We start from the raw sequence: 16,043 nt of genomic DNA, 5'->3' as shown, positions 1-16,043 counted from the left end.
AAACCCCTTCACTGGTAGGCATACACAGACACAAGGAGCCTTTGCATCTCTGGTGCTTGGCCGCTAAACATCCAAACGTAGCCCTACCCTGGCAGACTGCCCCCAGCATCTTCATGGTGTCAACAGTTGTGAATGTGCTTGAGCACCCAGTAACAACCCAGTCAACCTGCAGATACCTACATACTTCTTATTCTTAGCACACACTGACAAAAGGAGCTTTCTTTATCCCTAAAGACAGATGCGCAGCCTTACCTTGACAGACTACCCCAGCATCTTCACTGTGGCCACAGTCATGGATGCCATGGCCTCTATGGTAGCACTCTGAGAGAGACGACTCATGGCCAGTGCACCTGACATCATCCAGCCAGATTGGTCCACTGCCCTGTCCAAAATGAGCACTGGAAGGAGCACTCAGGGCTGATCCACAGCCCATCTGTCTGCAAACCACTTCAGCATTAGGTATGTTCCATCTGTCATCGCACACAGTGCCCCAGGTGCCACGGACCTTTATCTCCACTCTCCCAGAGCAGGAGCTGTTGCCCCCAACTAGTCGGATATCCGCTGTGTTCGCTACAGGGGGGCAAAGAGGGCTTTACATGACCATATTTTTTTGTCAGGCAGAGCAATCAACACTGTTTGCTTCAGCTTGTCTGGGATGTTCGCTTCAATTGGCTGAAAACAAGGCTCTGTTGTAATTGAAACTGTACCAGTATTTGTTTGTTATAATGTGAGTGGTCAGTTTCATCTTAGGCATTTTAGGCATTTTTAAGGTCACTGTTACCTTATGGATTTCATCTAAAAAGACAAACTCAGTCTTTGTGTTTATGTTTCACTGTTAGGGGCATCGCTGAGAAATGTTTTCATATTTTAACATAAAATCAACTTCCTGTTTCCAATGCGTAGAAGCATATTCACTGAATGCATTCCTTTCAAATATAGAATCAGGTAGGAATCAGAAATAAGGAAGAATGGTAACATGTGGAACTGCAGATATATAGCCATTGTACTGATGTGATTTGTTTCTACTGTTGTTTTACCGTAGCAGTAATCTGTAGAAAGGGAATAAAAGAGAAAATATCGATTAATTCCAAAACAGAACCTTTTGTATTAATTCCAAGAATCAGAGAGCCACCAGAAGACCAGAGAAGTGGTTAGATTACCGTTGTAGTCATGACAGCAGTTTCCATAGCGTTGACAGGAACTTAAGCAGGAGCAGCTACCAACGTTGAGGCCACAGTAGTCCCTACAGGAGGTACGGTCGGCTGCAGGACAGAAAATTACAAACCTTATAAAAGTGAAGTATTTATATGATATTTCCTGTTTAAGAATAGCTTTAATAAGCATCTGTGTGACACCAAATTAAATAAACATAATCATGTCAAATACTTGTCTGGCCGTCAGGACTTGTTGGAACAGTGGGCCAAGCGGTCCAGTAACCTGGAGAGCAAATAAAGAGTTATAGTTCATGTAATCATTCTGCACCGTCTTTACCATTTAACATTTACATTCAGTCATTTGGTAGACACTTTTTTCCAAAGTGACTTGTACTAAGTAAGGTACAATGAAGGGAAATGGCAGTTCAGTGAGAAAAACATTTAAGGTCCCCAGAGGGTTAAAGTAATATTTCATGAAAAAATATCTTTCCTTTCATAGTACATAAGCGTCAGATAGAAAAGAGAGAGTATTTACAAGGCTATGAAGCCTGAGTTATATTTTGAAAACATAAACCTTATGTTCATACATAGTTGCATAGTGTCGCAGATAGATTCTATTGTATCGCAACTGATCACGCATCCTCCTTCAGACAGCATAGAAAATACCTGTAATAAACCAAAACAAGTGCTGTAGTGCTTACCTTGAACAGCAGCAGAGCTGCAGAGCAGAAGAATCACTGATCTCATCTCCATCTTTCTTCTCAGCTTGAATGTGTCCTCAAGCGTCCTGCTTCAGGCTTATATGCCCAACTTCAGACCTCAAGGGCATGATCCTTCCTTATGAGAGTCATAAACTCATGTTGAAGATGATGGGAAATGTACATCTGTCACAATGAAGTAGATAGATATCGGCCATTTCACGTATATTTACTTGTGTAATGGATAAGCCATCATCAAAGACGTTGACATGATAAGATGGGGCAGAGCATGGAGGGTGTTGTAAAGTTGATGAGATGTCAGGAGGACCTGTGAGATGGCATGAGTTTATTATGTGTGATTAGTTCAAACATATTCACTGTGGTGGCAAGTTAGGCCAAGTTGTGTGGTGCCACATAAGCAGAACTGCAACTATTTGCAGTTATTCCAGACATAAGTGTGTGTCCTCAACCAGCTTGATGTGAAAATTGATACATAAATAATTGATCAAATTAATCAATTAGATTATGGCAATTAAATGAACAAACTGAACTGCCTGTAAATATTGCTGACACAACAGTATTCCTGAAGCTGACATGACGATAACAGATAACAGGGCATTGTTTTCATTTATAATATTACAAATGAGAGCAATGTTTTTCACCATTTCACAGATAGTATTACAAATGAGAGCAATGTTTTTCACCCTTTCACAGATAATATTACAAATGAGAGCAATGTTTTTCACCATTTCACAGATAATATTACAAATGAGAGCAATGTTTTTCACCATTTCACAGATAATATTACAAATGAGAGCAATGTTTTTCACCATTTCACAGATAATATTACAAATGAGCAATGTTTTCACCATTTCACCTGATTCAGCACTTTGTCTGAATGAGTACTGGCTTCACCCTGTTGTTTATCTGCGAAATGAACAAATGGCCGTGAATAACGTTAGTTTAATTGATTTAGTTACATGGACTGTAATATAAGCCTACGAACAGTAGACTATAGTGCAGCGCCTCAAGAGTACAGGCACTGTTCATTTGTAAATGTTGGCTTCTAAAGTGGTAACTGTTACTGTCATTGCTATGTCTTACTCCCCAGTGATAGATGTTTGTGTGTGCTATGATGGGAAACCAGGTTTGAGACAGTGAATTGATTCAGCTGTGAATTCTTTATTCATGTGTGTTTGCCACTGGCATTGTAACAGCCTGCAATGTGACTGTTTATTAGTTCCAACACATGAGATCAACATGGCATTTTCTCATTGTTATTGCCAACTCTCTTTGAAACGTACGTGTCAGAGGAAATCATTTAGCAGGAAGTAACACAGTTCTCAGCTAAGTGTTCCGTGTTAATCGGGTTATTCATTTTGTTTGACATTTGATTGTAAAAGTTGGCTTCGATCCTCCCCTTATAAAACTTTTCTCAGTTATTTTCCATTTAAGCTGTTGGGCTTGAAAATAGGCTACCATGCATCACTGAGCAATGGAATTCACTGTTGTATGGACATAAGCTTTGATAGGCTACTCCACAAATGAGTACTAAAAAACACTTTTCTTCATTTTTTTTATTGTAACAGTGTTCTTTAAAGCATCATTCGGGTATCTTGTCCAGATCCATGCCTCGGACATAAACAACAGTAATCTCCAGAAATCGGAGACAAATCCACAGCCACATCCAATTCTTGGAATACAATAGCCTAAGACTGCATTTAAATATCAATATCATGTCTTTCTTTGACTTGCACGATTAAGGCTTTCTGTGGAGCTGTGGTGATGTTTGATATTATTGGGTATTATCCTTTTTCATCAACAGGTGGCGCTCTGTAGCTAGCACAGAAATGGGCCCATCCAGACGCTACGACGATGGTTCTCCAAAAAATTACCCAGACGTTTATTTCTTGGTTATTTCTCTCATGCATTGACTTATTGTAAATATAATTACGCTCTGTATTATGTGTTGGACATCAAATGCATAGTAAAGTTCCCAGAAACGTTATTAATGAAGATGTCATGTTTAAGCTAATATGCATACTAAGCCTAATAGGAAGTAGGGGTATGTGCAATTAGGTGATATTGTAGGCCTTACAGTAAAAATGACTGCATTACAGTAGGTTTAACGGTCTACCACTGTTCTGACTAATCTTTAAAATGAAGGTGAGCATTTGATAAGTGACTTGATTGCTGCTAAATGTATTATAGTCTCTGATGTTCATTTACTGTTGTCTTTCGCCTGATGCGGTTCCTTGTCTATAACTATATTGTCTGATAATGTCTGTGGATAGTGAGTTTAGTTTGAGGTCTTTGGTTTATAAAACTAGCATGCTGTCTACGTTGAAGCAGCACGTAACTAACGTTGCTAACGTAACGCAGTTCAACAATCTTTCGCTAGTGTGGCTGTGGCACCGCACAGACAGGCACGCTCACGCAGGCACCAAGGTGAAAACGGGAGATGGGCTGAAATCCTGCACACGCTGATTTTTTTCCCCCAACTTCTTCAGTGGTATAGAGCCATGTAAGTTGCCAGCTGGCACAAACTTCTTCACTCGTGTAAATACCTGCTTATGGAGATGAATTAAACTCACTAGCTCTGGTGTCCGAATTAGCATTGATTTGAACTTGTTCAAACTTGCTACAGAAGTTAACGTTAGCTAGTTAGCCAGTGTAGCTAACTGACAAGGTATCCGGGATACAGGACCACGATGAGCCAGTTGAAAAGTTAACGTTACAACATTGTTTTATGTTAGATAGAAAACAAACGACACGCTTGTTCTGATTATGTTGTAGATTTGACTTGACAGCAACCAGCCTCGAGCTGGTTACGGTTAACAGTGATTGCTATCTTGCAGGGTAGCTAGGGTTAGCTCTCCCAGTAGTGAAGTTGGCTAGGAGAACATTTGCGAGCTGGCTAACCTAACTTAAAGTGTAAGGTTTACGTCAACGTTAGCAACTAACTTTAGAAAGATTTGATGAGGTTTTTTCTTTACAGCCTTTCAGTGAACCTACGTCCATTGACTGTTTATAGGTAGCGATGCTCTCTAGATGAACAGTGAAAGCATTGTTAAAATGAATCTGTGCTGGGAAAAGTCGTTTTACACGTTACAAGTTTTATCAGGCCACAGCACAAGTTGGAGAATAGAAGAAACGCTAGCTTGTAAATTCTGTGGTTGCTAGTTAGCAAAGTTGACGAAGTTGCATGTAAGGTGTCACTGGTTTTAGTAGTGTTGCTTTTCTCGTGTGTGTGCTGTAACAGTTGTGACAGACATTGAAATGACAAGTGTTTCTCTTTTCCCGTGGTGACGTTGTTTTATTGTGATACATTTTTTGTATAGCACCATTGGCTATTTGGGATGGCTGCATTTATAAGTGGTGTATCCACTTTTATGACACATATCCGAGACTGTTAATTCCATCAGTTAGGCAAAGGACTCCCAATGTTTGTTAACCAGACCTTGCTAAATAGAAATCTTAGCACCAGATCCGAAATGTCAAACACATCCTCTGTCTTGTAATGTAAGCTGTGTGGTGCATTGTTAAAGTTTCACATTCCTATATTACCTTAACTTGCCACTCAAGTGGACCAGCCTTCACTTAATTGAATGAAGTGGGCCTATAGTTTTTCATCTTGGTGATTTGTCTGGATTGACACAAGGATTTACCATTTATTGTTAAGAAGAAGATACTATGAGAAGCTCACCTAGGTTGACTTACTTCCTTTTTACAGAAAAGGACAGGAAACTAACGTGGGCTTCAAGATGGCCCAGCCATGCACCCCTATTGCATGTGCAAACTGCACTGGTCTCTGCCGCACACACACTTAATGCATGTGCAAACTAGGCAAGCCACACAGGTCTCTCTCTTTCTCACACACACACACACACACACACACACACACACACACACACACACACACACACACACACACACACACACACACACTTAATGCATGTGCAAACTAGGCAAGCCACACAGGTCTCTCTCTTTCTCACACACACACACACACACTTCATGCATGTGCAAACTAGGCAAGCCACACTGGTCTCTCTCTTTCTCACACACACACACACACACATTATTGCATGTGCAAACTAGGCAAGCCATACTACTGATCTCTCACACACATACACACACACACAGAAAACATGTGCATGCAGTGTGAGATTCTGTAGCTCAGCACCAAGAGTCTGTTGATTTGCCCATGAAAAGAAAAATCCAACAGTATTGATATTTAATGTGTTTATTGAATGCCAACAGCCACAGTGCTGTTATGCAGCCTTACCCAATGCCATGCTATATATTCCTTGGCTGAGTCTTTGAGTGGCTCCAGCCTACCAAGTGCCAGAGAGGCAGAATTTGGACTTGGGGGCCTGAAGCTAATGGTGACCTGCTTTTCACCTTTTGCTGCCGCAGTTATTGGCTGTTTGCAGAGGCTTTTTTGTGAAGAACTTTGTGAGTGAGTGTGTGTGTGTGTGTGTCTGTGAGAGAAAGAGAAAGGGAGGGAGAGAGAGTATGCTCACTCGCACAGCTACAATTACATACTATTCAGATGCAGGGCAGGGCTGGATTACTTTCTGTGTTGCTCAGGGAGTGTTTTTTAGGGTGTGTTTTTTTTTTTTTTTTTTTTTACTGTGAGAGGAGAAAAAGGAAGGAGTGTGTGTGTGTGTGTTCCTATGTATATGGCATGAGGAGAGAGAAAGAGACAGAAGGGATTAAATCATACATTCAAGAATGGGATGAATGGAATGTGGCATTGAGGAGAGAGAAAGAGATAGAAGGGATTAAATCATACATTAAAGAATGGGATGAATGGAATTATTCCCCAAGATTAGGAGATTAGAGGAAGTGTAACCTATTTTCCCCCTCTTGTCCAAATAGAAATAGTCATCCGATGTAGGCTAGTAATAAACAAACACACACACACACACACACACACACACACAAACACACAAACACACAAACACAGCAATCATATAGGCCCAGAGCCTTACAAACTGCTGATTCCTGTTGCAGTGTTGTGTATAAAGTAGGTCAAAAAAAGATGCCCCCGCCCCTACACACACTTCAGTCATGCTCTATCTGGGCTCATCTGGGACGCTCCACTTGTGCCATTAGAGAACCCTGCAAACGCATCCGCTTGTGCCATCAGAGAACCCTGCAAACGCATCCGCTTGTGCCATCAGAGAACCCTGCAAACGCATCCACTTGTGCCATCAGAGAACCCTGCAAACGCATCCGCTTGTGCCATCAGAGAACCCTGCAAACGCATCCGCTTGTGCCATCAGAGAACCCTGCAAACGCATCCGCTTGTGCCATCAGAGAACCCTGCAAACGCATCCGCTTGTGCCATCAGAGAACCCTGCAAACGCATCCGCTTGTGCCATCAGAGAACCCTGCAAACGCATCCGCTTGTGCCATCAGAGAACCCTGCAAACGCATCCGCTTGTGCCATCAGAGAACCCTGCAAACGCATCCGCTTGTGCCATCAGAGAACCCTGCAAACGCATCCGCTTGTGCCATCAGAGAACCCTGCAAACGCATCCGCTTGTGCCATCAGAGAACCCTGCAAACGCATCCGCTTGTGCCATCAGAGAACCCTGCAAACGCATCCGCTTGTGCCATCAGAGAACCCTGCAAACGCATCCACTTGTGCCATCAGAGAACCCTGCAAACGCATCCGCTTGTGCCATCAGAGAACCCTGCTAACGCATCCGCTTGTGCCATCAGAGAACCCTGCAAACGCATCCGCTTGTGCCATCAGAGAACCCTGCAAACGCATCCGCTTGTGCCATCAGAGAACCCTGCAAACGCATCCGCTTGTCTGTCTGCTCCCAGCCGTTCAAACATGCCCACTGTCTCTCCCTGTTCGCTGCAAAATCGTTTAATTGGTGACACATTACTTTTCCTCCTGGCGATATTTTAATGAGTCAAACAAAAAGCCCAGCCACTGAATTCTCTGGGGTCCCTTAATCCCTTAACTGTTGATGTATGATGTTCTGAATGCAAAGATTTTCTTCAGTCACGAAGAAGGCGTGTGCAATCCAGGTGATTTTAATTTTTGCTCGTCTTGCTTGTGTGGTTGCTCAGCCTTCCAACTGAAATATGTGATGATGCATGAGTGTCGCAGCAGAAGCAGCGCCGAGTATCAAGTGGATTTGGCCTGTGCTTGAGTCTGACCGTGGCAACTTTTTTCTTTTTGCTCTGTGAGAGGCGAGTCCAAGGTGAGCATGACCGGGCATGCCTCTCGTTACGCTCCAGTCGAACACACACATGCACACACACACGCACACAGCCTCCCACACACGCAGCTTTTCTTCCATATGAAGACCTCAGACTGCGCTCACAGGGTAATGCACGTCTTGTAAAATGTGTGCAAGCAGCACAGAACCAAGAGTCATGGAGATTAGTATACCCTGATCAGCAAAGCACGCGCCAGTCAATGTATGTACTTTTGTATCAATGACATTTCTTACAACTGTGAAGAATAGGCTGCTTGGCTTGTTGGCAAACAAACTGGTCTTCAATTCTTGAATGATATTGCTCAGTGTTTTTTATAAATGTGGTCTTGCGATTTGGTTGATCAATAGCTTTGGCTCATGTGTCTATGCGAAGACCTCCATTCTCACTGTTGTAGCTTGTGATCTCAAAAATAAGTAGGATAGCATGTGGTTAGGCTAATTCTGTCTTATCTACTCCGTATTCCAGTTCCTAAACAAGGCTCTGGTCCCACTCAGGTGACGCACCCTCCAGAATAGCTTGTTTTAGAATCAGGCTTAATTGGCCCAACTCATATGGTAGGAGGGTTTGTTTAGACAAATTGTCCTTGGTTGAACTTTCTTCATAATGTTGCATAACTAATGTCAGTTAAATGCAGTTGATCTACCCCCCATAGTTTGTTTATCAATGATTAGCCAATGGAAGGTAGCTGAAATCTTCTTCCTTGACCACTGAAGTTCTACTTCAGCCGTCAGCATTATCAACAATATCCCGGCTGTTCTTCCTGATGGAAAAACAAGTCCTGTTAAAGAAAGATTGAGCATCCATAGACTTTATTACAGTCATCACAGCAGTATTAGGTGTACACTTCCTTATTCATTATGTGCTCGGTGTTGAAGTGTGACTTCATTCATTCCCTTTATTTCAACCTGACCTATTTTTTTTTCTCTCAGCCTCCTCTCCAAGGAAAGGAGGCGTGTGCGTGTGCGTGTGTGTTTTTGCAGGTGAATACTTAAGTAAGTAAGTATTGACAGGCATACACAGACATGTACTCCTATCTTATTAGGTGAGGAGAGAGAACCTTAAACTTGGAATTGCATGTTATCACGGTCCGCGCTGCCTTCTTAGTCTTTCGCCCAGTATGTCTGTGTCTCCCTTGTTGGGGTGACGCCATCGCCATCGCCAACGCTCAGACTCTGCAGGGCAGGGGGACATTCCAGCAGACAAGAGGCTACTTCATGCTCAGGCATAACATGATGTGCTCTGAGGAGGGCCTCTGGATGAATCATGCAAAAGTTCTGCCTCTTCATTGTTGCCCTCCATCCCGCACAGTGACACAGTGGCCTTTGTTTCGGTCACAAGCTTCACTCTCTTTCTTTCTTTCTTTCTTTCTTTCTTTCTTTCTTTTCTTTTTTGTTGCCTTTTTTTTTTTTTTTAATACCGTCATTCTTTTTGCTCACAGGCCTTAAGCGTCCCGGCCTGCAGTCTCAGAGGGAGAGAAGGCTGCCTTTATCTGTCCGTGGGAGCATTGTTTAATGAAGAGACTCTCATTTTAGCTCTCTCCATTACTCTCTCTCTCTGTCTCTGTCTCTCTCTTTCTTTCTCTCCCTCTCTCCCCCTTATGGATCCGACATGCTCTCCTTCCTTTTTCCCTTCTGTCCTGTTAGTACAGTATGCCTGAACACACACACACACACCCTCATGCGCAGGCTGACGTGTCTTTCGCCCCAGTGGCTCGTGTCTCTCTCCTCGCTCACACTCTCTATTTATAAACGAGAGAAGTGTCCTCCTCGGCCTCTGTCTCCAGCTCTTCCTCCCCCTCTCCCTCCCTTCCTCCCCCTCTCCCTCCCTCCTCCGCACTCTCACTATCTCACGCTCACACTGCTGGCCCTTGTTCCGCCCACTCAGCTGCAGACTCTTGTCTCGTGTATGTGAGTCTGACGATGCCTCCTTCTTCTCCCCCACCCCACCCCCCGACCCCACCGCTTGTGCCGTCCAATGGCTCCTTATTCCAATAATTGTTTGACTCGCATCGATTAGCCTGGGCCCAGTGTCTGTAGGTCCGACCATCACACAGGCCAAGACGGGGCGGATGTATGTTAGTAGCCCTGTGAGTTTTGAGGTCTGGGATGGCGGCAAGACTGTCTGGTTAAACTGATTGTGTATCGACATGAACTTTTTTTTTTAAATGGATGCCAGACATTACCGGAGACCTTTTATCTCTTTTACTGAATAATGCAGAATGTGCCAGAAGCAGACGTTTTGTTCCAGCATGTCATGACATCTGTGGTCAGGGTGACCTAACACATGCCCAACACTTTGTTCCCATTTTCGTAATCTAACGGACAAAGTTACCATCGTGGCTAAGGTTGGGTAATTAATGGTACATGTTGTGTGAACAAGTACAATAAGTACACTTAGGTCGGTCTTGCATTCACAGTTGGTATGTGCAATTCTCTTTGAGTCATGGGCCCGCATGCAGGATGCAATCAGCAGGGCTACCCTCTGTGTTTTTATCTAGACTGATACATTTGCCTGGAATGCTGTTTGTATATCTGTACATCTGTTTTGGTACCGATCTCCCAGCGCAGCGTTTTGGTTTTGTATGTGATGTGGGTCCGCTGTGTGTGATTCACACAGAATGAATTGACGGATGAGATGAGAGCATGTGACTCAGGCGGCAGTTATAAATCCAGCCCAGATTCAGCTGTGTGTGTGTGTGTGTGTGGAGCTAGGGATGAAGAGAGAGGAACGGAGAAGGAGAAGGAATGACAGGGGGGGAAGGAGAGAAAGAGGAGCGAGAGAGCCACTAGCCAAAACCGAGCGAGAGCTGGAGAAAGATAAACAGAGTTAGAAGGGGCCAGAAAAACGACTGAGAGGGAGAGATCTCATCTCTCGTCTCCCCTGCCTTACACTCAGTGCCCTGTGTCTTGTCCCCACTGCAGCTTTTGCCGGGTAGCGCACTCGTGGCATGAGCAGCCGGCGCCATGCCTTACGTGGATCGGCAGAATCGCATCTGTGGCTTCCTGGACATCGAGGAGCAGGAGGGCAGCGGCAAGTTCCTGCGCCGCTACTTCATCCTGGACACGGGCCAGCAGGGCAGCCTGGTCTGGTACATGGATAACCCACAGGTGAGGAGCCACGGAGATACTGCAAGATGACTTGCCAGATGTAGATAATGAGACTTTGCAAGATGTAGATAATGAGCTTTATTTAAAAATATGCACATTCTTTGTTGGGCAAAAAAAAAACAAGGTCTTGCATAGAACAAATAAACATTATTTTCAAAATAAATAAATTAAATACTATCTGAAGAAATATTGTAGAGAAACTAAGCAAAGCAATGTGAAGCATCTTGTCTTCATGGTCTCAAATGTGAGCCACAGAGGCTTTGACTCAACTTGTACGTTCGGTCTCCCCTAGAGCCCTAGTGTCGCCCGAGGCATACTAAACACGTCTGCATCTGTGCCAAAGTAGTCGTGTGCTCATAGCATCCCTAGTATCAATAATACATAAATGTCTATTTTGAGAGTCCTCAGCTGCTTTGTGTTTCTGTGAGTGAGCTACATTTATCATTATTGTCTGACACGTTGTATCTTTTTGGTCTTCAAGAGCTTTTTAAGGGTAGAGAGGGACGCCCCAGCACTACCAGAGCAGGGGCGGGACCTTTTACCTTTTAAGAAGCTCTTGAAGACCCAACTCTTCAGAGATCACCTCCCTTCCTAACTTGCACTTCTACTAGTACTTAACTTGCACTTACAGCAGTAACATTCCTGCATTTTTTTTCTATTTCTTATGTAAAATAGTATTTATTGTTACACTAGGTCTCTATTGCTCGTAGCTTGATTGTTCTCTCCCTTGTACGTCGCTTTGGATAAAAGCGTCTGCTAAATGACTAAATGTAAATGTATTCTTTTTTTCTTTTTATGTCTGGTCAGAATCTGCCTGTAGGTGCAGCCTGTCAGGGTTCCCTGAAGCTCACCTACATCTCAAAGGTGAGTTGTTTTACTTTCTCTCTATTTCTCTCTCTCTCTTTCTCTCTCTCTCTCTCTCTCTCTCTCTCTCTCTCTCTTTATCCATCCTGCCATCATCACACACCCCATTGTAAAATATGTAAGGCCTCTTCCCTGGAAGAGTGTGCTGGAAATGATCTCAGACCACATCTGTATGCAGAGCATACTTTATTTAACACCAACGTTGTATTCAGCCCTGCAAGAGAAGGCACCCGTAGAATATAGATCCTGTTTTTACTGTTGTTTGGATGAAGTGTGGCCCGTGGCATTGGTGAGTTGGTGGTATTTTTGGCCAACGCCATTGGTTAAGCCAGAGCCATTGCTTAAGCCAGAGCCATTGCTTTATCAATGAATCAATGTATCATTGTTTTCCTGCTGAAATGAAGGCATCCAACGCCTGTCCTGATCTTTCTTTCTCTTCTCTTTTCCCACTCTTTCTCCTCCTCCTCCTCCTCCTCCTCCTTCTCTCTTTTTCTCTCCTCTCGTCACCTCAGGTCAGCGATGCCACCAAGCTGAGGCCCAAAGCTGAGTACTGCTTCGGTGAGTACAGCGTGAGCTCTGCTCTGCTCTGGGTGTGAGAAGGGAGTACACCATGAGCTCTGTTCTGCTCTGGGGGTGAGAAGGGAGTACAGCGTGAGCTCTGCCCTGGGGGTGAGAAGGGAGTACAGCGTGAGCTCTGCTCTGCTCTGGGGGTGAGAAGGGAGTACAGCGTGAGCTCTGCCCTGGGGGTGAGAAGGGAGTACAGCGTGAGCTCTGCTCTGCTCTGGGGGTGAGAAGGGAGTACAGCGTGAGCTCTGTTCTGCTCTGGGGAAGATGAGCAGCAGACTCGTATAGGCCTCCATCCTGTGGCTCATGGGCGTCTTCTGGTGTTGGTGGTTTTCTCAGCGGCAGAGGAAGCCAGGGTGGGGGGGTGGGGTGGGGGGAGTGTGAGCCTCCCGCTCAGGCTAGTGTTGACCCTTTCCACAGTGAGCTCTGTTTAACAAACACGCTCCCGTTTCCTTTTGTCTGTCCTCGGCCCATATGCACTTGCACACACATATATACACACACACACACACACACACACACACACACACACACACAGTATTCACAAACACTCAAATGTGCACTTTCTTTCCCACACTGACACACACACACACACACACACACACACACACACCAATAGAACATAAATACAAAGATTCACAAACATTCAGTCATGCACTCAGTCTTCTACACAAACATGTACGCATACAAAGACTCACTGTTTCCATAGTGGGATTTCCTTTGACGTGACGGTATGTCCTCTGCTGTTCTTCTTGTCAGCTGTGGTGTCATCTCAGGCTCGCCCGGTGTCCCGGGACAATCACATTTTCCCCATTGGGTTACCAGAATGTTCCCTGGGCCTTAATTAAATTCATTAAACTAAATTAACTAAAGCTATCGTGTGGCATGAACATTGTGCCGACCCTCTTAGGGTCTTGCCAATGGAATTGAATTAGCAAAAGGATTTTGCCAAATTATTAAATTAGTTTTAGTTCCTGCACGGCAGACTTTGCTCGTTGCCAGTTGCTCGTCAATGAAATGAGGGCCCCCTGTCCCTGTCCAACAGGCTATCAGAAATGATCCCTTAAGTGAAATAAAATCCCCCTAATATCAGTTTAATACATTGTATCGATAGCAGGCTGCTGGTTTTGTTTACTGTTGCCTATCTGTGGAGACATAACTAACTAAGTCTACTAACTGGAATGCATTAATAAACTTAACCAAGTCTTCTTCTGAGAAAAGACCATAGTTGTATTTGGTCTGACAGCTTTGAAACCTGATTTTATTTCTATTGGTTTGGAGAAAACAATGCTAGCACAGTTCACATCCACCAATTAGCCTATTTTTAAGATCTTTATGAAATTCTTCATCGACAGCCTTGGCTACATCCTCGGTTATGCCTTAAGCTTTTTACACTGTTAGACCTGAACAAACATATTGTATACAATATCTGCTGTCAAAAACATTTATAAACAGGTTATTAAAAACAGTGTAGGAAAGATCTGAACATCTAAAGTCTTGTTTAAACAACATCGATTTTCTCAGTCGATCTTATCTGAAGCACATATAGCCTACTCTAATATACAGGTATCCAAGTAGGAAAGAACCTTAACAGTCAGAACGTTAAACCAGCAAACACCTTATTACCACATCCATGGGTAATAATGATCATGGATTTATGCCAATATTTGAGCTCTGCTTCACCATAAAGAAGTAAGAACTGAGTAAGAAGAGCCAACTTGGTAAGATGCATTAATGATATTTTATTATTGTTGCAGATTATTAAATAAAGGTTATGCTTTTTTTTGTGGTTCTTTTTTCCTTTTTTGCCTTCTTTGCACATTTACCTTTCTGCATTTTAAAAAAAGGTATTTTTTTTCCTTTGGGCAACCAAAATCTGAAGAATGCTTGCCCGGAGGACTATCAGGAAGTTAGAAATGTTGCGAGCCCGCCTCACCCTCCAGGCCTCTCGGGCAGAGGGCAGGGACATGGCCCGTGGGCACACACCTCTCGGGCAGAGGGCAGGGACATGGCCCGTGGGCACACACCTCTCGGGCAGAGGGCAGGGACATGGCCCGTGGGCACACACCTCTCGGGCAGAGGGCAGGGACATGGCCCGTGGGCACACACCTCTCGGGCAGAGGGCAGGGACATGGCCCGTGGGCACACACCTCTCGGGCAGAGGGCAGGGACACGGCCCGTGGGCACACACCTCTCGGGCAGAGGGCAGGGACACGGCCCGTGGGCACACACCTCTCGGGCAGAGGGCAGGGACATGGCTCGTGGGCACACACCTCTCGGGCAGAGAGCAGGGACACGGCCCGTGGGCACACGTGATCTTAATAACGAACCCACACAGTAATGCACTCTTGCTTTTTTCCCAGGAGGTAAACTTGACTTACTTTTACAACAGCGCATGTACATTTAAGCACACACTTACGTAAGTGCATTTCACTCTCACGCACACACACACACACACACACACACAACCTCCGTCTCTCACAGGATGCTGGCATCCTCATCAGAACCTCCTTAGCGTAGAGAATTTATAAATATCCACAAGGTGTGATTTTCTGGGGTTAAATATGAACAAAGCTAGTGAATGCTTTCTTGGCAGTATGACCGTATGATGGGAAATGCTGAACCTGAGGGCTGCTGGCAGCTTGCGGTGCACGCCATGTATATGAAAGGCAAATGATTTTAGCGATAGTAGTCCATGTGTGTGATTTTATTTCAGTCAGGATAGTAGATGAAGACTATATCGGCCCTCTTTCAGTTCCTCTTTCAGTATGCATGTGATTTTCTTTTTCTTTGCAGCGGCATAGTTGCAATGTTCTACTCTATTGTGTTTTGACTGTAAGCCATGTTCGGATGGTTGAGATGGGTTACTTAAAAATACTCGGTGTACATCTGGATGTGCAGTGTGAGATTTGAATGTGCTTTCAGTGGTGCTGTTTTAAGCTGAATTGAGCGTGTTTCAGTTGCAGTTGTCATGTTTCAGAACCCAAATGTGTTTCCACTTAAGAGTGGAGCTGCTTGCATGTTGTTTTGAAGGTGGGGGCTGTTTTGGGTGAAGTTGGCCATTTATCTCTGCCTTACGGTAAGGAGGCCCGCAGAGTTGACGGCGTGTGATTCATACAGATGCCTGGGCCAAAAGCGTGAGTTATGGAAGGGTTATGCACAGTGACTCAACCACAGAGACTGTGTGTGTGTGTGTGTGTGTGTGTGTGTGTGTGTGTGTGTGTGTGTGTGTGTGTGTTTGTCTGTTTATGGAATCTCGAGTTCCACTTTACGGCTTGGTTATGCCAGTCAGAATGGCTCATTCGCACACGCTTCCCCCCCCCCACATATTTTTGGCTAAAGTGTAACTAGGTCTCTGCAGAGATAAATGTTAAGACAAACACGCCTGACTGACCTCAAGGCATCAGGCA

The 16,043-nt window shown here is 44.3% G+C and overlaps 2 protein-coding genes and 2 long non-coding RNA genes across 7 annotated transcripts in view; 1 reads left to right on the top strand and 3 right to left on the bottom strand.

The window, feature by feature from the left end:
• The window catches only part of LOC105893459 (deleted in malignant brain tumors 1 protein-like), a 33,379-nt gene extending 32,181 nt beyond the window's left edge, over positions 1-1,198 (bottom strand). Inside the window, exons 1-3 of the mRNA XM_042709623.1 lie at positions 1,161-1,198; positions 1,038-1,049; positions 351-570 (exon numbers count right to left, since the gene is read on the bottom strand). Coding sequence (XP_042565557.1) covers positions 351-433 — 83 coding nt within the window. The 5' untranslated portion in view covers positions 434-570; positions 1,038-1,049; positions 1,161-1,198. The remainder of the gene's footprint in view (positions 1-350; positions 571-1,037; positions 1,050-1,160) is intronic.
• An 8-nt stretch (positions 1,199-1,206) lies between these two features.
• LOC116223247 lies at positions 1,207-1,894 on the bottom strand. The gene is made up of 3 exons (XR_004164991.1): positions 1,856-1,894; positions 1,387-1,437; positions 1,207-1,262 (listed from the first exon to the last, which is right to left on the bottom strand). It is a non-coding gene; the product is annotated as an uncharacterized LOC116223247 (long non-coding RNA).
• Positions 1,895-4,199: 2,305 nt separating this feature from the next.
• The window catches only part of plekha1a (pleckstrin homology domain containing, family A (phosphoinositide binding specific) member 1a), a 23,539-nt gene continuing 11,695 nt past the window's right edge, over positions 4,200-16,043 (top strand). For 3 of the 4 annotated variants that reach the window (XM_031578984.1, XM_031578983.1, XM_031578985.1), the window contains exons 1-4: positions 4,200-4,376; positions 11,020-11,205; positions 12,013-12,069; positions 12,582-12,627. In XM_031578984.1, coding sequence (XP_031434844.1) covers positions 11,062-11,205; positions 12,013-12,069; positions 12,582-12,627 — 247 coding nt within the window. In that variant the 5' untranslated portion in view covers positions 4,200-4,376; positions 11,020-11,061. The remainder of the gene's footprint in view (positions 4,377-11,019; positions 11,206-12,012; positions 12,070-12,581; positions 12,628-16,043) is intronic. The other variant, XM_012819864.2, reaches the window with a different exon arrangement.
• On the bottom strand, positions 14,424-15,203 carry LOC122133423. Its single transcript, XR_006152749.1, has 2 exons — positions 14,620-15,203; positions 14,424-14,578 (listed from the first exon to the last, which is right to left on the bottom strand). It is a non-coding gene; the product is annotated as an uncharacterized LOC122133423 (long non-coding RNA).

Source organism: Clupea harengus, chromosome 13 (genome assembly GCF_900700415.2).
Source record: "Clupea harengus chromosome 13, Ch_v2.0.2, whole genome shotgun sequence".
Lineage (NCBI taxonomy): Eukaryota > Metazoa > Chordata > Actinopteri > Clupeiformes > Clupeidae > Clupea > Clupea harengus.
The sequence above is the reverse complement of the archived record's forward strand: the minus strand, read 5'-3'. Positions and strand labels throughout refer to the sequence as shown.